Source organism: Choloepus didactylus, chromosome 1 (genome assembly GCF_015220235.1).
Source record: "Choloepus didactylus isolate mChoDid1 chromosome 1, mChoDid1.pri, whole genome shotgun sequence".
NCBI lineage: Eukaryota > Metazoa > Chordata > Mammalia > Pilosa > Megalonychidae > Choloepus > Choloepus didactylus.
This window is the reverse complement of record NC_051307.1, coordinates 117,316,914-117,339,601: the sequence shown is the minus strand read 5'-3', so window position 1 is coordinate 117,339,601 and position 22,688 is coordinate 117,316,914. Positions and strand designations below refer to the sequence as shown.

General features: G+C 33.8%; 1 protein-coding gene across 4 annotated transcripts in view; it reads left to right on the top strand.

The window, feature by feature from the left end:
- The window catches only part of NAALADL2 (N-acetylated alpha-linked acidic dipeptidase like 2), a 1,146,579-nt gene that overhangs the window by 1,079,272 nt on the left and 44,619 nt on the right, over nucleotides 1-22,688 (top strand). For 3 of the 4 annotated variants that reach the window (XM_037840432.1, XM_037840429.1, XM_037840444.1), the window contains exon 14: nucleotides 15,918-16,303. The exons of the other annotated variant lie outside the window; for it this stretch is intronic. In XM_037840432.1, coding sequence (XP_037696360.1) covers nucleotides 15,918-16,116 — 199 coding nt within the window. In that variant the 3' untranslated portion in view covers nucleotides 16,117-16,303. Of the gene's footprint in view, nucleotides 1-15,917; nucleotides 16,304-22,688 lie in introns of those variants that run through there. 4 annotated transcript variants of the gene reach the window in all.

The following is a 22,688-nucleotide window of genomic DNA, read 5'->3' as shown; positions in this document are numbered from 1 at the left end:
TCAGGAGGAATATGTCCAGACACATAGCGGTCAAACTGTCAAATGTAAAGGACAAGAAGAGAATTCTAAAAGCTGCAAGAGAAAAACAATGTTTTATGCACAAGGGAGTCCCAATTAGATTGAAAGTTGATTTCTCCTCGGAAACCATGGAGGCAAGAAACAAGTGGGTTGAAATACTTGAAATGCTGAGAGAAAACAATTGTTAGCCAAGAATTTTGTATGCAGCAAGACTTTGCTTCAAAAATGAGGGAGTGACTAAGACACTCCCTGAAATAAAGAGCTGAGACAGTTCACCACCATCAGACCTGCCTTACAAGCAATGGTAAAGGGAGTTCTTCAGACTGAAAGGGAAGGACACCAGACAGTAGATCAAAAAGTGTAAAGAAAAAAGGCCTCCAGTGAGGGTAACCATATGGGTAATTATAAATGCCAGTAATATTGTATCATATTTCTTGGTATGTAACTCCACTTCTTACTGCTTATAGGTGCTAAAATGCAAATGCATAAAATGTAAAATCTACAGCTTTGGGCATACAATGTACAAAGATTTAATTTATAACAATTACAAAAAAGGTGGGGGGACAAGGGGTATAGAAACATTGCAAATGTATGCTATTCAATTTAAGTTGGTTGGTGTCAAATAAAAATTGATTCTTCTATTTTTATGGTGTTCAATTTCAACCCCATGGAAACCACAAAGAAAAGAAATGAAAAATATATCCAGAAAAAAATGAGAAGGGACTCAATGTGGTACAATACAAAAATCAAATAAATATGAAATTAGACATTAATGGAAAAATTGAGGGTCAAAAATTATATAAAACTTACAAAGTCTAAATAGCAAAATGGGAGAAGAAAATCCTGCATTAGCAGTAGTTCCTTTAAATGTAGATGGATTAAACTCTCCAGCCAAAAGGCAGGGATTAACATAAAAAAAAAAAGACCTAACTATATACTGTTTACAAGAGACAAAATTTAAATTCAAAGATGTAAGTATATTGAAAGTGAATGGATAGAAAATTACACACACACACACACACACACACACACAAGCCAAAAGATAGCTGGGGTAGCTGTACTAATAACAGATAAAGTAGACTTTAAGTTAAAAACAGTTATGAGGGACAAAGAAGGTCATTATATATTGATAAAGGGGTCATATTAACAAGAGGACATAGAAGTTATAAATATATATGCACCTAACAGCAGAGTCCCCAAATAAATGAAGCAAAGTGCAGACAGATTTGAAGGGAGAAAGAGAGAGTTCTGCATTATTAGTAGGAGAATTTAATTAACCATTTTCAATAATGGGAATAACATATAGACAAAAATCAGCAAGGTAAAAGAAGTCTTGAATGATACTCTATACCAACTAGACCTAACAGACATAAATAAAACACTTCACTTAAAAGCAGCAGAATACATATTTTTCTCTAGTATACATGGATCATTCTCCAGGATAGACAATATGCTAGGTCCCAAAGCATGTCTTAATAAATTCAAAATATTGAGAGCATACTATGTATCTCTTCTGATCGCAATGGAATGAACTAGAAATCAGTAACAGAAGGAGAAATGGGAAATTCACAAATATGTGGAAATTATACAATATGCTCTTAAACAACAAATGGACCAAGAAAGAATCAGAATGAAAATTAGCAAATATCTTGAGGTGAATGAAAATGAAAACAACATACCCAAACTTATGGGATGCAGCAAAGTGCAAGAGAAGAAATTTCATAGCTCTAAATGCTTACATTAAGTAAGAAGAAATATAATCAAATCAGAGACCTAACCTCAAATCTGGAGGATCTAAAAATACAAGAGCAAACAAAACTCACTGGTGAGCAGAAGGAAGGAAATAACAAACATTAGAGTGAATGTAAGTTGACATAGAGAATAATAATTAAAGAACAAAACAATAGAGAGAATTGACAAAACCAAGAATTCTTTGAAAAACCAATAAAGTTGACAAAACTTTACCTAGATGGACAAAGAAAAAGAGAGGATGCAAATAACAAAAAAGAGAAGAATAAGGGGACATTACAACCAACCTCATTGAAATTAAAATGATTATAAGTGGATACTGTGAACAACTGTAGGCCAACAAATTAGATAACCTAGATGAAATGGACAAATTCCTAGAAACACACAAACTACCTATAATTACTCAATAAGAAATAGAGAATCTCAGCAAATCAATAACTAGCAAAGAGATTGAAGCAGTAATCAACCCTCTACCCCCACCTACCCCCCCCAAAAAAGGACCAGATGGTTTCACAGTGGAATTTTACCAGTCTAAGAAGGATTAACACCAATCCTGCTCAAACTCTTCCAAAATACAGAAGAGGAAAGAACATTCCTTAATCCATTCTACAAGGGCTACATCACCCTCATACCAAAGCCACATAAAGATACCACAGGAAATAAAAAGTACAAGCAAATATCCCTTATGAGAATCCTCAACAAAATACTAGCAAAGCAATTAAAAAAAAAAAGTACTCCATGATTAAGTGGGATTTATCATAGGTATGCAAGAATGGTTCAACATAAAGAAAATTTATCAACATAATACACCTTATTAACCAAAGAAGAAGAATCCCTCATAATCATATCAATTGACACACAGAAAGCATTTGACAAAATCCAGCATCACATCTTGATAAAAATACTTAGAAAACTAAGAATAGAAGGAAATTTACTCAACATGATAAAAGGTTTACATGAAAAACCCACTGCTAGCATCATACTTAATAGTGAATGATTGAAAGCTTTCCCTCTATGTTCAGGAATAAGACAAGGATGCCCATGGACACCACTGTTATTTAACATTTTACTGGAAATTCTAGCCAGAGCAATTAGGCAGGAAAAGGAATTAAAAGGCATCCAAATTGGAAAGGAAGAAGTGAAACTTTCCCTATTTGCACATGACATGATTCTATACACAGTAAATCATGAAATATTCACAACAAAGCTCTTAGATCTAATAAATGAATTCAGCAAAGTGACAAGGTACAAAATGAATACCCCCAAATCAGTAATGCTTCTATACACAAGCAATGAAAAATCAGAAGAAGAAATCAACAAAAAAAATTCTATTTACAATAGTAACTGAAAGAATCAAATATATAGAAATAAATCTAATGAAGCATATAAAGAACTTTTAATACACAGAAAAACTACAAAACTTTGCTAAAAGAAATCCAAAAAGATCTAAATAAAAGGAAGGTCATTCTGTATTCATAAATTGGAAGACTAATATAGTTAAAGTATCAATTCTACCCAGAGTGGTTTAAAGATTCAATACAATCCCAAGCAAAATTCTAATAGCCTTCTTTGCAGAAACAGAAAAGCCAATAATCAAATTTATTTGGAAGGGTAAGGGGCCCCAAATAAATCAGCACCCTCTAGAAAAAGAACAAAGTTGGAGAATTCACACTTCCTGATCATAAATCTTATTGCAAAGCCACAATAATCAAAACAGCATGTTACTGGCACAAGGACAGACATATAGACCAAAGTAATAGAATTGAAAGTTCAGAAATCAACCATCACATTTATGGCCAACTGATTTTTGACAAGTGTGTCAAGTCCACTAAATTGGGAAAAATAGTCTTTTCAACAAATGGTGCCAGGAGAACTGGATGTCCAAATGCAAAAGAATGAAGGTGGACCCCTACCTCACACCATATATATAAATCAACTCAAAATGGATCAAAGACCTAAATATAAGAACCAGAATTATAAAATTCCTAGAAGAAAAAATAGAAAAGCTTCTTCAGGACCTTGTGCTGAAAGCACAAGCAACCAAAGAAAAAATAGATAAAAGGGACCTCATCAAATTTAAAAACTCTTGTACGTCAATGGACTTTATCATAAAAGTAAAATGATAGCCTAACAATAGGAGAAAATATTTGGAAACCACATATCTGATGAGGGTTTAATATCCATAATATATTTTTAAAAAATCCTACAACTTATCAACAAATGGACAAACAACCCAATTAAAAAATGGGCAAAAAACTTGAATAGACAGTCTTTCAAAGAGTATATACAAATGGACAAAAAGCAAATGAAAAGATGCTTAACATCATTAACCATTAGGGAAATACAAATCAAAACCACAATGAGATATCATTTCACACCCACAAGAATGGCTACTATTTAAAAAATGGAAAATTTCAAGTGTTGGATAAGATGTGCAGGAATAGGAACATTCATTAATTGTTGATGGGAATGTAAACTGGTACAGCTGCTGTGGAAGACAGTGTGATGGTTCCCATGAGTTATGGGTAGAATTACCGTATGACCTGGCAATCCCACCTTTATGTATATACCCAAAATAATTGAAAGCAGGGAGTCCAACAGATATATGCACACCAGTGTTCATAGCAGCATTGTTCACAATCCCCAGAAGATGGAAGCCATCCAAGTGTCCATCACCTGATGAATAGGTAAACAAAATGTATTGTGTGTGCTGTACTGGTTTGGATGTATTATATTCCCCAAAATGCCATGTTCTTTGATGCAATCTTGTGGCAGCAGACATATTAGTGTTGATTGGGTTGGAATCCTTTGATTGAGTGTTTCCATTGAGATGTGACTCAGTCAACTGTGGGCAAGACCTTTGATTGGATAACTTCCATGGAGGTGTTACCTGACCCATTCAGAGTGGGTCTTAATTAAATTACTGGAGCCATATAAAAGAGCTGACAAACAGAAGGAACTCAGAGCAGCTGCAGCCAAGAGAGGCACTTTGAAGGAAACACAGGAGCTGAGGGTGGAGCTGGAATACAACCTGGGATCAGCAGACAACAGCCACATGCCTTCCCAGCTAACAGAAGTTTTCTGGATGCCATTGGCCTTCCTTCGCTGAAGGTATACATGTGTTGATTCCTTCATTTGGATATTTTCATGACTTTCAGACTGTAACTTTATAACCAAATAAACCCCTTTATAAAAGCCAATTCTTTTCTGGTATTTTGCATAATGGCAGTATTAGCAAACCAGAACATGTGCACAATGGAATATTATTCAGCCATAAAAATGAATGAAGTTCTGATGCATGCAATAATGTAGATGAACCTCTAAGATATCATGTTGATGAAATAATCCATCACAAAAGGATAAATGTATGACCTCAATAATATGAACTAGAATAAGCAAACTCATAGTCAGAAACTTGAATATAGGTTACCAGGGGTGGGGTGGAGGTAGAGAATAGGGAGGTAAGGCCTAAAATGTACAGCATTTCTATTTGGGATGATGGGAAAGTTTTGGTAATGGATGGTGGTGATAGTATCACAATATTGTGAATGTAATTATCAGCACTGAATTATATATTTGAATGTGGTTTAAAGGGGGTAAATTTTAAGTTGTATATATGTTAATAGAATAAAAATTTTAAAAAATTCAAGGGACTATACAATACCAACAGTGAACCCTAAAATAAACCTTATGCTATAGTTAATAGCACTGTTATAAAAATATGCTTTCATCAATTGCAACAAATGTACACTAATGCAAGGTATTAATAATAGGGGGTATACAGTAACTATTTTATGCATGACTTTTCTGTAAAACTACAATTTCTCTAATAAAAAAAATTAAAACAAAAAATGCACATTTGTGCAAGGCATCTAAGACCCATTTCATCTGAATCTTTTGAGCAGTTTCCAAGGTTTCTCAGATGATTTGTATACACATTATATTTGAAAACTACTATTGAGAACTAGTATTCTGCCACTTATGGGGCACTTAATAATGTTTAATATAAAGGAAAAAATACCTTGCACTGGATCAGCAATCTGGAGGGTAATTCCAAAAGAATCCTTTCCCATCACCATTGTAGTGAATCTTTGCTGGGTTACCGTTTTAAAATTTATTTTTGAGTGCCTGATTTTGGAAACTTTTTCCTACACAGAGCAAATATCCTGTGAGTGTCTATCTTCCTCTCAGAAATTGAACGTGTCCAGGTATATTGTACCTGAGCTGGGGGGTCAATCAGATGACCCCTCCTAAGACTATTTTTTTTTTTGCCACATAATCAAGGTGAATAGTTATTAAATTGACATCCATAATAACTCTGAAAATTGTGAAATATAATCTTTCTAGAAGTTTATGCAAGTAATTTTCCATTAAAATATTCCTTCATTAAATATCCTCAAGATTTGTAATCACCATTCACAACTTCAATAGGTCAATCATTACACTTTGTACTTATTTTTCCTTCTAGCTAAAATTAAGCAAGCCTTACAAGTTCTGCTGATTTAGAAGTTTTCAAATCATCTTGAATAATGTACTTGGTATTCAAGGGAAACAAGCATTTTTGACCCCTAAGGCTATCATTTTCAAATGTCAACTAAATGGATTCCCTAAATTCTTCAGGTCAAAATAAAATCATATCCATGGCTATTGATGAAAATATGAATATGTTTTTAATTAACATAATAACTAATCAATAAGTATTGTATGTATGGATACATTTGGTTGAAAGTAACATAAAACTCTACTCTTTAGGCTTAAACAGTAAATATCTTGGCTCACATACTTGAAAGTCAAGAGGAAAAGCATGTTTTAGGTTGGTTAGATTCAGCACATCAATCAAATCTCAATCATATCACCAAGGAAAAACTTTATTTCTCTCAGCTCTGCCTTCCATAGTATTGGTTCATCTCAAGACTGATTTTCCTCCTGGTGGAAAAAATGGCTATAGCATTTATAGTTTCTACATTCATAATCCATACTATTCAAGAGGAAAAATACCGGGGATGATTCTGGACCCAACATCATGGGATTGAGAACATCTTGACCAAAAGGGGGATGCAAAATGAAATGAAATAAAGTTTCAGTGGCTGAGAGATTCCCAACGGAGTCAAGAGGTCAATCTGGTGGGCACTCTTATGCAGTAATAGATAACCCTTTTTAGGTTTTAATGTATTGGAATAATTAAAAGTAAATACCTGAAACAAACAACTACAACCCAGTAGCCTTGACTCTTGAAGACATATGTATAACAATGTAGCTTACAAGGGGTGACAATGTGATTGGGAAGCCTTGTGGATCACATTCCCCTTTTCCAGTGTATGGATGGATGAGTAGAAAAATGGGGACAAAAAAGTAAAGGAAAAACAAGGCGGGGGACGACGACGACAATGTGAGTGTTCTTTTTTTACTCTTATTTTTTCCTATTCTTATCGTCACTTTTTCAGGTACAAAGAAAATGTTCAAAAAATAGATGGGGGTGATGAATGAACAACTATGTGATGGTAATATGAACAATTGATTGTACACTTTGGATGATTGTATGGTCTGTGAATATATGTCAATAAAATTGAATGTAAAAAAAAAAAGAGGAAAAATGAAATAACTAGCTTTTGGTGGTTTTCTCAGGAATTTAAGGAACTAGTCCTCCTAGAAACTTCCAGGCAATCTGCCTTCAAATTTCATTGCCAAGATTTGATCATATGCATATTCATGAAATAATCTATTTGGTTAAATAAATGCCTCATGCTGACTTGATTATGACTGTTATTTTAATCAATATAATGGTAATTGGAACCAAGTGAGCCAATTTAGATTAATATCATCAGGATCTACCCCCGGAGGATACACCCAAACCATAAGGCACACAGTAAAGACTTCATAGAATACTTACAGATTTTTTGCTATATGCCAATAAAGAGTATATGACATAGTAAGAGAGAAAAGATACACAGAAACATTTATAACAAAGCAGTATTTTCTAACAGTCTAATAAATAGTAGAATAAAGTGACAAATTTTGCAAAACATAAAATTAATATCATACCATATAATATTCTAAATGCATTATATGGATGATAGTTTAAAAAATATTTTAATTTATTCATTATGTGTTTGGCTTTCAACAAAGACTCAACTTCTCTTTTTCTATCCCTGAGCACCTATAACAATGACTTGTATTACATGTTTATTAAGTGTTGCTAAATAGAATAAACAAACTATTAATAATAGCTCAATTACTCACTTTGTTTAAATAAATATAAACTAAATTATAAACTTTTGCCTTTACAGTGAACTTTCCAAAATAAGTAGCTTGTGTCTTTCTCGTTATTGGAATCAGAAAATATATGAAAGTAACACTGAATTACCTAGTCTATGTGGTTATATGGCCTCAGCATAACTGTTTACCAAAGGTACTAAAGGAATAGAAGGGACAGTTGAAGAAGGCTGAACATAAATAGTTTGGATATAGATGAAAGGAAGTGTCAATTGTCAAGTGCCTATGGGACATTCAAATGAAGTTGTCCTCGGAGGGTTACAGGTCCTTCCTGCTAATAAGTGTATATGTGCTGAATTATTAAGAAATAATAATTTCCAAATTAGATAAGAAATAAATGTAAAGTCATCTAAATATTGAGGGTTAGATCATACACAAAATTAGAGGTAACATGAAAAGAAAACAGCAAGGATAAAATGGAAATAAAAACAGGAAAACAATTACATGAATGTAGGAAGGAAAAAAGTAGTCAAATGTGTCACCTTCTTCTCCAGATTGTGGAAAGATTGACTTATTTGACTTCTGTCTCCCCATTAGAACTTTAGAAGGTTTTTGAATGCTGAAATCTATTTTTTCCTCTGTCAGTAAACCTTTAAGCACAAAACCTTGCAAGAGGAGTCTACTTACAATATTCTAGAAGGTATCCTCTTTCTTAGGAAATTTCTCTTGAAAAACAATGTAGCCAGACGAACTGGGAAGTCTTGAAGTAACTGTGTGGGAAATAGTTATCTACTCCATACTATTCTATGCCCTATTTTATATTTAACCATAATGGAAATACACAGAAACATTTTTGTTCATTTCTTAGGTTCTAACTCAGCAAGATCATCCATAATTTAAAAAAAAATTGCTGCAGTTAATTTTTTTATTAATACAAAAATCTAACATTGCACCCTGTGGAAAGATTTGAACCTGTTTAATGAATCAACAGTGATATCCCAGTTTTTAATACATACTCATAAAGGCTGCTTGATACAGTTTTCCAACAGTATTTTCTGGATTCAGGCAGCCATCTGAGGAGCTGTCAAGACTACACCACATACTGTGCTCTGGAGAGAATAGACAACAGATGCCTATGTCAATACAAGTCCTTCCTTTATCCTAGGGAGAGAAACGTCATCAAGTTCTATCAATTATCTATTGTCTGATTGCATATCACCCCAATATTTAGTGGTTTAAAGCAACAACCATTTATTTTGCTTCTAATTCTTCAATATGGCAATTTACTCCGTACTCAATTGTGTGGTTCTTCTGACCCGGGCTGGTCTGGGTATCACGTGGCTGAGTTTGTGTCTGTAGTTTGTGCTTCTGACTGGGGCCTCAACAACTCCTATCTGATCCATGTGTTCTCTCTTATTCCCAGTGAGCTAACACAGGCTTGTTAACATGGTAGCTTGACAGGGTTCCAAGGAGAAGAGAGTAGAAGCACTCGCAACTGTTAAGACTTGCCAAATTTTCCACATTCTATTGGACAAAGCAAGTTGTAAGAACAAAAAGTAGATCCCTCCTCTTGATGGAAGGAGCTGCAAAGCCATATTTTAAATGGGCCTGAATGCAGGGAGGGGAGTAATTGTAGCCATGTTTGCAAGCAATCTACCACTTATATCTTTTTTGCCTCAGGTGTCTGGAGAGCACATTAATAGCTTGACAGTCTCAAGGATGGTCTTAGTTTGCATTCTGCTTTTGCTAATATAGACAAAATTCAAATTTAGCTGAAAGGGTATTTGTACTGTAAATAGTGCAACCATGTATTTTGTGAATTTCCATGGGTGTAGCATCCAAGCCAAATAATCTTTTCTAAAGCTGATATAAATACAGTAATCCACTGTTTCTAAAGCTGATATAAATACAGTAATCCACTGTTAACTATGGAGTACAGTTAGTTTAATCCCTAAAAGTTTTAGCAGCAATTGTAAGAAATTGAGCTGGCCTTTCTGTCCGAATTCAGCAGGCATGCCGTCAGTTTTGAAAGACATGACTTACTATTTAGTGTGATTTATTTTAGGAGTTTCTCAACATGGGGTATAATGAATGTTAATTCAAGTTTACAAGGGGTGGCATCCTGTGCCCATTTATGAATATAAGAGGGAACATTTGAAAGAAAGTCATCTTTTCCATCACTAATTTTCTAATTCACACACATGGAAATGACTCATAAAGACTTCAGATGCCTATGTTTCACAATTCATTTTTTCAGTATTCCTTTGCCTTCATTGAGTGGGAAGATTTGTCAGTTGAGCAAAGATGCTTCATCTCCTTCACTGATGCTGCCAGGAGTTATTAATTAGGTTTCTGAGTTTGGCACTGCTCTTTCCTGGTCACCGTGATGTGTCATTGAAACAGACCCATTAAAATGAGTGATGTGTGTTGTAATTTCATCAGTGTCATCAATAATGTATTACACTTTCCTTTAAGTAGTCTCTTTGTGTTGAGTGTGGGTCAGGATGACTGTATGAATTACATTTGTAAGTTCCAAATTGTTACAGATGAGAGAAGAGAGGCATAAGGGTGAATTAATGCTATTTTAAGCATGATAACTATTATTAAAGTGATTTCAATTAAATAATATTTTAATTAAGCATGATGTCTCTATAGGCCTTACAGAGAAACGTGTTGTATGTATGCAAATAAGATGGTGATTTATTGAACTGAAGCTATGCTAACAGTCCATTCTTCCTTCAGAGAAGTTCCATTGAATTGGACTGAAGCGGGTGTATGTAAGGGCAGGAATGGTTTAGTAAGGGCTATAAGTCCCTGTGTTTGTAAAGGAAAGAGTCTTAACATGGAAACTCTCCAACTGTATTTTCTCACCTTTCTTCCCATCCTATTTTCTTCCCAGGCACTTGCTTTCTGACTGGCTGTTGGGTCTGTTTCTTTGTCTAACCTCATCTGAAAACATTTGGACCCAATAAAAGTTTTTTTAGGGAGAAGAGAAAATTTGGGTACTCTGATATAGTTTATACTGTGGAATCCTTTAACTCAATTTGATTGATGTTCAATCTTGGTGGTATTACATGGGAATACTAAGAGCTTTTGGCTTAGAAACTTCATGAGAAGCACTAATATAATTAAATATTTTCAAAGGCAAGAAGCTTTTGCAAATTGAAAAATGCTTGCCAGGGAAGATCCTGGGGGTAATTAGAGTTAATGGTTGAATATGTTTCTCAAGAAGGTTTTCAGAACCAAGAAATATATGGAAATATAATGTGAGGAAATGTACAAGCATGGGCTGGGTTTTGATTTGGTCTTCCCTTCAAATATGAAAAGTAAAATAATATGATACTACTCTTTCAGAAAGGGCCCCAAATACAGAGATTTATTTTATGTAATCAGGAAGTTAAGTGTTTTTTAGTACACAAAAGAGAAATTGGGAAAAAATGAGCTACTTCTGAAAGTCAGCAGGAAAAATTATCTTTCTCATGAAAATTAAAACATATTTTTGCTACCTCTAATCTGTTTTAAGATAATGCACTCTCTCAAGGTGAACAATGTATTTCCATTATTATAACAAAGATCAACAAACTTAAATTGTATCAACAGCTACCCAAAATGAAGTTTTTTCTTAAATTATGATGAAAGAATCCTAGTCACTTACATTCACCGAAAACTCAGTATCTGTAGTTTCAGGCTGATTTGTATCCATTTTGGGTAGAAATGGATATGAGTGTTTATTTTACATAATAGCTGCCACAAGCCTACTACTTGAATCATGTAGCATATGGAAAATGTGTTCCACAAACCAAAAAAAGATCCATTTCTATTCACATGGCTTGTTTAGAGTCATTATAAAAGCATGTTACTTTATTGCTTACTAGGTAGAAAAAGAAAATGTTGGTATACTCCAGATTTCATTGCATTGGTCTTTAAGAAATATATGTATTGTCTTCAGTTAACAATATAACAACAGCAACAACAACAAAAAACCTCATTGTGTTTCTTGTGCTTTAGACCTAAACACTTCTTTTAGTACATATTTTTTATTCTTCCTCATCTATCTTCTAGATCTTTTGTACTATTTATGCCTGAAATTTCACATAAATATACTATAGACTGTTCATGCTGAAATGAATTGCCATTGAGGGATTAATCCTGTAACCTTTATGAGCATGTTTTATTAATATCATCATATCATTAAATAGAATATTAATATTTAACATTTAATAACTATAGAATGTATGAATAGGAATGTATTTCAGGCCACTGGGTTTTGGAAATGTGGAAAAGTCACCAAAACTGCCTGAAATTCATTAAACAATTATACTAATTGCAGGTGCTACAACTCATTTAAGGCTTGTAGTTCTTGATAACAAGGATCATAATATTTTGTCAGCCTGCCGAGCAATATGCCCTTAAGAAATGGAAACATTTGATGCAACTTTTAAAAATATCAATTGCACTCTCAAGTTCCCGAAATATATTTGCCATGAAATGATTTATAATTAAACAGGAAACTGACAAAGTAGAGGAAGGGAATTCAAAACTATAAATATTATGAGATGATTAAGTGTTTGATTATGCTAATTAAATTACTTTTATTGGTAAATCAGAGTAAGTTGTCTACAAAGGTTTACTTTTTAAATGACTAAATAAAATATATTTTAAACTGTTTTTGTCCTCAGAATATCTTAAATATTTTAAACCATTTTTTCTTCGTCACTTATATATATTTCTATTTAAAGGTTCACTATGAATTTCAATGTGTTTGATAAATATCCTGACAACTAAAAGATACTCCTTTTCTTTAAATGGCATTTAGGAAAGCTTATGCTAACATGAAAAAAAAAAAAGTAACTTTTGTATAAGGTCTGTCTTTTAGGAGAATACTTGAGAATAACTCAGGCAGTTTTATCCCCATTTTTGAATTGTTTGTTGTTGGATCAATATCCCTTCTGGATTATTTGGGCTATTTTACCACCCCCACCCCCTTAATAATATGCTAGTTTAATGAACAAAACTAATATCTAGTGAAGTTTCCATGAAGTATCTAAAAATGTTGGAAGTTAAAAATATATGCACATGTATATGTATATATGGTTATATAATTACTTATAAGGTTACTTTACCATGGTTCAATGAACTGTTCTGAAAATCTGTTTCATTTGATAGCTACCTTGGGAACTGCAGGAAGGAAATCCTTACTTCAAAGAGTGTTCTATTTCTGGAAGTAGAGCCAAATGTTTTTCAGAGTACAGGGAGTCTAACATGTCCTGTTGCTGAACATTGAATCAATCATATATTTATTGGACATTCTCTATATTCCCAAACTGTCATGTTTTCCATCTGGAACATAAACCTGGAGCTCTGTTACGTAATGGACATAAATTGTGCATTTTCCAGGCCTAGTGTCCCCCACAGGGGCCGTTTTGGAGCTGAGCCAGTTGGAATTGGCCCCAGCGCCAGAGTAGTTTTGCCCTGATCTTTGTGCTTCTAAGGGTAATAGAGCTCCCATGCTCTGTGTGAGCTCACAGCCAGAGCATTGCTCATAACCTACTTGCTGCTCCACTTGGGAGATGTTTTTCTCCCTCCTATATCCAGAAGATGTGTGTTTCTAACTATAAAGTTTAAACCCCACATTAAGAACATTTGGAATCTAGAGAGTATCTTTCTTGCATAGCTCTATTTGCTTCATAAGATACTGAGTTGCATATAGACACATGATCAATGATATTGGATTACTGAGGATTATTCCCATATCAAATTATCCATTTTGAAAAACCAATAAAATAACCTTTGGTTTCAAGGATCTTCTGCCCCCACTGCCACTCACTTACTGTCAAATGAAACTTCTTTCCAAAGCTACAAAATCTGTTGTTCTTCCATTAGTTGGGGCTTAAAATGCAAAATAACCTGAATTCGAATAATTTAAATCAATATTATTGAGGGTCTACTATGTTCCCAGCACTGAACTAAGCCTAATAACTTAAAAATTTAAATCCATTAAATCACCATGAGAAGACCTCCTCTCTTCCCAGAGCTGAATTAGATCTGATAAAGAAGTAGAATATTTCTCTACCCTGAAGTACAAAAGCAAGAGATCATAAAATATCCTTGAAAATATAGGGATCAGGGAAGCACAGCAGAGAAGAAAAGGCACTGAAAAAATGGAGAAGTGAATAAGAGACCAATTAGATACATGAGGAAAAGAGATAACTGGCAGGGTTCTGGCTTGAGGGTTGAAGTCGATTTCAGGTTCCATTAACCATTACAGAGAACAAATAGTAAATACTGGCAGAGTGGGAAGTTCAGGAGAGGCTGAGGTCGAGGAATATTGGTGAGATGGGAAACAACGATCTAGAATGCCATATAAACCTTGAGTGAGTTCTAAAGAAAATTATAAATTAATTCAACCTTGTGTTGTGTCCCTTCTCTCCCTTACATTCACGCTATCTTCTCAAATGCCACCATCATTGCATAACTCAGGTCTTTTTGATTTTTCATCTGGATTCAGTGGTCTCCTGTTTTCGGTGCTTTATATTACAACAAAAGTGATTATTCTGAAATAAAAATCTGATCACCTTGCCTTCTTGCTTCAAAACTTTCACTGGTTTTCCTATTGTCCACAAGAAAAAGTTTAATCTCCTTAGCCTGGTATGCAGGTCTATCTGCCTCTCATATATGACCGTGGAATTTCATGTAGTTTGAGGTGGGAAGAAGTCGATTGATGCGAAAATCCATAGCTTTCTGCCAACACGAGTCCCTTTCTACCTAACAGTGAATAAAGGAAACTGCTTTGGACTTGACCAAGGCAAAATTTGACTAAGGTACAGGGCAACATCTTATTACATATTCCAAACTTGTGAGAGGATGGTAATCTTGACCATTTCTCATGGTAGACTATTTTAAAAAGAATAGTTAGTATGGAAAATGTCAAACATGCAAAAGAAGAAAACAATAGGATAATGAATTCCATTACCCAGTTTAAACAATGTTAAACTAGTGGTCAATTTTATTCTATCTATACTGTCTACAGCTCTACTTTTCTTTCTTCCCTCCAAATGGTTCAAAAGAAATCATGTACGTAATACTTCAGTAAAAAATACTACTGTATTTATTTCTACAAGATAAAGACACACAAAAAAACCATACTGAGGATACCATTATCACAAATAGAAATATTAACAATTCCTGAATATCCTCAATCAATATTCAGTGTTACACTATTTCTCATTAAAAAAATAATTTGTTGAATAAGGATTTAGTAAAGTTTTGCAACTGGTTGATATGTTTCTTTTAGTTTAGAACAGTGGTTCTCAAAGGGGCAACTTTCCCTATTACAGACTTTTTGCCAATGTCTGGACACATTTTTAGTTTTTTCACAACTAAAGGAAGGGTGCTACTGGCATTTAGTAACTAGAGGCCAGGGAAGATGCTAAACACCTTACAATGCATAGGAAAACCCCCCACCCTACAAAGGATTATCTAGCCCAAATGACAATAGCTTTGAAGTTCAGAAACCCTGATCTAGAGTTTCCTCCTTCACCTATTTATTTTCTTGGAATTTATCTGTTGAATATACTGGGTCATTTGTCCAATACAGTTTCCCACAGTCTCTGTATTGCTGATGACACACTGTGATATTATTCAACATATTTCTCTGCCCCTTGTATTTATTAATAATTAGATCTAGAGAGTTCATCAGTGTATACGTCTATCAGGAAGCATGTTATATCTGATTATCTCTCTTTTATCAACCTCAGAAACTACTGATCAATGTTTATATCCATTAATTCATTAGGGGTTGAAACATGGTGACAGTGTATTTTGATCATTTCTTCTTTATTATAGACATCATTGTTTCTTGGAAATGTTCATTACAATGTTTGATGTGAACATAAAATTGTGCATAAAATATTTACACATTCCATATTTCTTTTTAGAAACATCCTATACCACCTAGATGAGAAGACAAGGCAATTTTCTATACTGATGGAGGCTTGGGAGCACTGCAGGCTACTTCCATCAAATGAGACCCTTCAAGAGGCCCTGTCCGAGGTGTTCAACAGCATTAATTCAGCTCAGGTTCACTTCAGAGCAGGGCTTGATGTGTTCGAGAGTGTCGTGGTTGGAAAGAACTGAGAAAATTCTCAGCGTTTTAAAAAGTTTGTTTATGAATCCACAAGCAAAAGCTCTAATCAGACCAGAATTTCCAACATTGAAGACTTACTCCCCAATGGCCTTTTCAACAGGTCTAAAGCTATTATTACATTGTATTTCTTAATGTACATATAAAAAAAGTATTTTGCACATTAATATTTTTCTTTTATCTACATTTCTGAATACATGAAACAAACTTATGGAAATAATACTTAAAATTTATCTATTAAAGAGAAATCTGCTGTATTTATATATATAAAATGTTTTAAGGGAAAAATTCCCAAGAAGTTCTGGACAATCTTGGTTCCTATAGACAAAACACTTAGGAAAGCAGCTTATTCCCTATGTTAGAGCTATTAACGACCCTCGTTTCTGTAATAGAAATGGAGAGTTGATGTGGTTTCAGATAAACTTTACTCTTAAGTGTTCAGTATGAGTGATTGGTTGATCAAAACCACTTTGAATGTTTCTGCTTTATGAAATGAAGTGCCTGTTCTTAACACAACTAGATGTAGTAATACACTGGTTATGAAATTGTATTTTTTAAGTTTTAATGAAAAAAAAAAAAGCCATAAACATTCTAGGGAAAAAATCTTAAGGTAGCTGCACAGAGCAATTTAAATGCAAATTTTTTTCCTAACAACTTTTAAGGTGACTAGCTTTGAAACTCCTAATTTGCCTCAGTAGATTTTGTAAGAATTTCAGGAGTGATAGATGTCTTATGAGAAGAAAATATTTCTTATTTCTTTTTCTGTTTTTTTTTTCTGTTGGAATTGCTGAAACAGAGTGTACTCTAAAATGAAGGCAAGCATCACACATTGCTTCCCCCCCTTTTTTTCTTTCTCATCTTTTTGAAACCCCTTGCTGTAAAGGGTTTTCACCGAATACTATATAATTTCCATGGGGAAGAAAAAAAGTTTCTCTTTGAAAACCTAAAACATTTTAAAAAGCAACAAATCACTATTTCCACCACAGACAGAAAGGACTTACTTTTAAAGAAATAGTCATTTTGATAAAGAGAAACCTCCTTAAATTCTAAGAAGAAACTTGATATTTTTCCTTCTCTATTGCAAATGGTGACTACAACGAAAATGTAGAAAATTGCATGTCTAATCTTATGCAGAAAACACAGTGTTTCTACAAGAGTGTGTCTTTCCAACACTTCAATTCTTCTCTCATGTAGAAAAGCAACCTTTTCATATTGATACTGTCATTGGATGGCCCTAGAGTCCACTCTTCCCCCAAAACCCTAAATTTCTGCCTAGTAGGTGACAGTTTAAACTTTTAGCTTACCTTTACAAATTGTTTTGCAAATTGTTCTTCTGGTATTAGTTAAGGCAAGTCCCTTTAGGAAATATTATCCTCAGAATATTTCATATAAATTTTCTCTACCTAATGAAACACTCAAACATGCTTCCCCATAACATACTGCTAGAGCAACATTGCAGAAAATCCCTATACGTTGTCCTGACGTTTTATGGATGAGCATAAACCTAATCTTAGTTTAAAGGAAAGCTAAAGTTGATGGGAAACAATTAATCAATATTGATTAATTGATTTATAAGAGTCAGCTGTTCCTTCTAGAAGTAGTGTTTATATGCTCAAGGCAAAGTAGAGAATTCAGGCAATTAACTGTATAATTCAAGCAGAAATCTATTTTGATCTGAATTGCCTCAGTGCACATATTTTTACATGAGAAATGAGACTACTATACAATATTTTTAATCAATGGACTTGACTAAAAATATCTGCCATGTGGAGAAGTGTCTGTAACAAAGGACTAAAAGAATCAGGTTCTTGCATGCCGTAACATTAATGCCCTCTCTTGCTCTGCAAAGATCAGCAGCAGAAAAGAGGTTGGAATACACATGCGGATGCATGTAGGGCCAAGTAAAATAGAATGCCTTATACCACAGGATCTTGAATAGTTAATCAAGGTTCAACATGTTCATTCCATTCTTCATTTGGAGTTGAATTAATACTGACAAAGAGAAACTATTATCACTTTGGTAGTTAAGTATTTTGGAACAAAATTCTAAATAAATATATTCCTTTCCTCTGCAATAGCATTGAGAGCAGAAAATATTTTTCTTCTTCTTCATTTTTATTTAAAGATTGTACATTTAGGTAAATCACACTGCATCAATAAAAATCTCAATATCATTTTAATTTACATGATATTTGAAGACTGCAGTTAACTATGGACTAACATGTTTTTATTCATCTATTTAAAAGATTGTGTGAGGAAACTAAATTATAGCTTTAAAAGATGCCCAACAATTCCACATTATTGACTGTGACAAACCTTTTCACTGGCAGTGTTACTGCTATGCCATGATTACCTCAGGGCTCTTCCAAATTTTTATGATTTTTAACTTTTTTCCCTTGCTAGATCCAAGTAAATAAAATCCCAAAGAAGTTAATAGAAAGTGGTTTCTATGAATTGGTAGTGGGTTTAAATTATTGCTGAGATGTCTGGTGCTGTGCCCTCTTCATAATCCTTCACACACACAGAATGGGGCCCAAACATAATGGTTCACAAATGGTTATTGTGCCAAGAAATCGTGGCAAATGTGCACAGCTGAAATTTCGGTTCACACAGGGTATACGTAGAATACTGCCATTTGCAGAAAAACATAAAGAAGCCTAAAGACATTCTAGTCTAAGCTCTCAGATCTTGCTTTCAGTCAGGCAAGGCATCATTACCCCATCAGATATAGTTAACTGAAGTCAAAGTGATTAAGCAACTGAGACATAGTCATATATTTTGCACATATTGCAAAAGCACTACTGGAACTCACGTCTCCCTGCTTTCTCATGCAGTATATCCCGCTCTCTCCCTGAGGCGATAGGGTTATAGATGACCTTTTCTACTATGTTCCATGTAACCAGCCATTCTATCAGGTGCTGTTTGGGCTGGGAACACTGCTTTTAATTCAGGGCTGGTTCATTCTCTGACTATACCTGACAAGTAGCACAGTTGTGGGGAATTCAGGCAAAGGGCACAAAGATGGGGTACTTGGAGGGAAATGGGGAGCATTTCTATATGACACTAGAAGTCAGGAAGAAGGAAATTGAGCAACATGAGAAGACAGGTTAGTTCTATACGAAACCAGCAACTTAAGGCAGTGTTTCTCAAAATATGGATTTGGGAGAGTAAGTCCTCAGAATCTTCATCTTCAGCAGGATGCCCAGGTGAACTTTAATGCACACTAAAATTTAAGAATTTTTAAATCTGCAATTATGCCAGATCCAGTGAAAACATTAGTTGGCAACATATCTAATTAAATTTAACAGACACATTAGCAAGAGAGAACTTAAGCTTTGCTATTAATAGTACCATTATAAAAAAGTCATTTTATCTCTAAGAAAAAAAATTAGATGCAGTTAACATCTGTGCCTTTATATGTCAGGCACTGTGGTAGACTTTTATATGTATTTTTCTTTCCTAATTGAATCACCATAGCAACACATTTTAAAATAGAGGGAACTATGTTGAATGACTTGTCCAAAGTTATACAGCTAAGAAAAATGGCCAAGGTATGTTTCTATGCTGGGTCCTTGGGTATCTAGTACTATATTACACTGTGTGCTGCAGAAAACATCAGAAGGATCTTTTTGTCTATAGAAAGTGATGTGCTTGAAAACTGTAATCTATTTCTGTACAACCATGCAGTCTGCTACTGGTATAAAGAAGGAATTTGAAGAAAAAAAACAAGTGTGATGGTAACCCACTCCAAAATGGTGTACACATGTTGGCAAACTTAAAGATATCTAGAAGAGCATCAAAATAATTATATCGTTGTAACATTCCATGACAACTAGACAGAAATAGTAAAACGAGACAAGAGGCAAGACACATGTTTCAAATTTTCCTCCTCAAAATGTCTATAGAGTGTCACTGAAAAAAAGAGCAGATGATGTGATTTTAGAACCGCAGTTTGATATCATCCTTAAAAAACCAGAATACCTAATTAGGTTTATTTTATTAAATAAAAGTATAGCATACAGTGTGCTTCTCCATTGGAAAGATAGGCACAAAAATGGAATAAATAGTGATTTGTTACCATCTGACTGATGGTGAATCAGTATCTTTGCCTCAAATGAAAAACTAAGCTATTTTCATGATAAATTGGTAGTCCTAGCCAAAAATTTTCTCATGTGACATTCTATGGTCTGTGCAGTTAATTACACCAAAAATTAAGCTTTCTCTGAGGGTAACACATTGTCATCTCATTGGATTAATAGGCTACTTAAATATGCCTCAGCCACACATTCATTTAATGGAAATAAATTATTTTAAACTGCCAATCCATGTTGAATGTGTTGAATGGGACCACATATTCGAATAAATACATCAGGAACATAACAGTTTCATCCCAGGACCATGGATGCAGCCCAGGGGTAAAAAACCAACAAACAGTAATCATATTTGAGAAAAGAAATATCCTGCCCAGCTGCACTAGTGAATTTGTGTTTATTGCATGAGTTTAAATTGCTAGCTTAAAAAAAGCCTCATTAGAATCTGCTATTCTGAAAGATCTTAAACAGCTTCACAGAGTTCTAAGCACCCCATTAAGTGCAAATACTTTTCAGTAAAGTAAATTTGTTTTATTCAATTCAGAATTTTAATTGGCATGAATTTGTAGGAAGAAGAGTAGCAAAGGAAATTTATAAAATATAGTCTTTTCTGTCATCAACATGCACCCTCAACTATCCATATGTTTTCTCTGTTTAGATACCCACAAGCAATGGGACATAGGCAGGTTTTTTTCCTGAAAAGTAAATTTTGAGATCTGGCTCAATAGAAACTGATCTGTTAATTAGACAGAATTTTATTTTACTACTACCTTTTCATTATTCTTTGAAGGTGTACACTGAAGTGCCTTTGACATGTCTGGAACTGCCAGGAATCCTGAGACCTTGCTGATTGCAATATGACATATTTCTAAATAAACTTAAAATCCCATATTCAGATTGTATCTGAATTTACAAAACAAAGGATTAAACAAAGGCAATCTCAGGTAGCAGTCAAAGAAAAGAAACTGCTGGTTAGATTGTTTTGTATTTGTATTATACAGTTAAATAGTTTTCTGTAACCAAAAAAGTGATTTTGATGTTTTCAGTCAAAAACCAATCTTTGAGACCAAAGAAATGCATGGCTACTCTAATTTCTTATGCACGATTCATTCAAGAATTAACTGAGAAGCAGTGCCTCCATCTAGACAATTCTTAAATGAATGTAGACAGATCCTAACAGTATTCCATCTAATTCCTTTGATATCTTAAGCCAATAAGCACTGAGGTGGCTTTGCTCAAAGGGAACCAGATTTTTATTTTCCAGGGACTAATTAATATGCATCACCTCAGTCCCCAAAGGACCACACAGGTGCCTGTACTATGCCATATGTCATGTGCTATATTCCAGCAAGCTCAAGAGATTAATATACAATCATTATTATGAATTATTATGTTGCATTGAAGTTAATGTTGGTCTTTTGTTCTAATTAAAATACAAACTTGGCATCTGAATAGAAGCTAATCTAGAGAAGTGGAGTTAGAGTTCCTATTTTAATGAACAATATCTATTTTTCAATCAAAATGTGTAATTATTTAATTATCTAGCCTGCTCGGTAGGTATAACTCTCCAACTTCTTCAAAGAAGTAATGCATATGGCCACTCTTTGGTGTGTGTTTTATATTTTGAATTTCTTGCCAATTTGAATCATGTTTTCAGTATATAGGGTAGTGCTTTATTAATATTAATAATTATTTGTTTACCTTTATATCATGCAGCTGCAAATGGACAACCTTATTCTAAAAGTCAGCATAAAATACTACTACTTTATAAAGGCAATTTTTTATATCCTTTTAATAAAAAATAAACAGAAAAGCAAACAAAAGATTTTACTAGACTATTGCAAGTTGTCTGCAGGAAGCAAAATGCCCAGATGGTTAAGTGTAGCTCACATAATTATATTCCAAAGATGTTATAAATAATTCCATTTAGTGCCTGGGATAGTACTCTATTAGGTGATTTAAGTGTTTACATTTCACACAGAAAGGTTTAATGGCAAATATATCCCACATTCTAGCCTACTATTTGGATAATATGATAAGAATTATATTCAGAAAAGAAAAGAGCTTTCAACAACACTTTGGAGGCCTAATTTGTTTTTATAGACATCTAAAAAATCAGCAAGTTTTAATATAATATTTTAATATATGTGTTTTGAATGTTAATAAAAACTACATGTTTACTATTTTATGTCTGTAGTGTGGCAACATTTTGACGTATAAAATTTTAAAAGTAAAATTTTACAGTGGTGTAATAATAAAAAATACAGCTCTAAAATGAAAAATGGGAGCTGACCATAAGAAGATTTATAAATTTATTTGGGGTAAAATTTGGAGGACAATGTTTCCAAGTAAATTTGCTTTGACTGAGAACAAATATCTCTCAAAGGGTGCCCCAATTATTAAATTTCATTGATCTGTTTTGCTGTTGAATATTGTTCACAATAGGTTATCGGCTGTTATTTGGAAATCTTCTC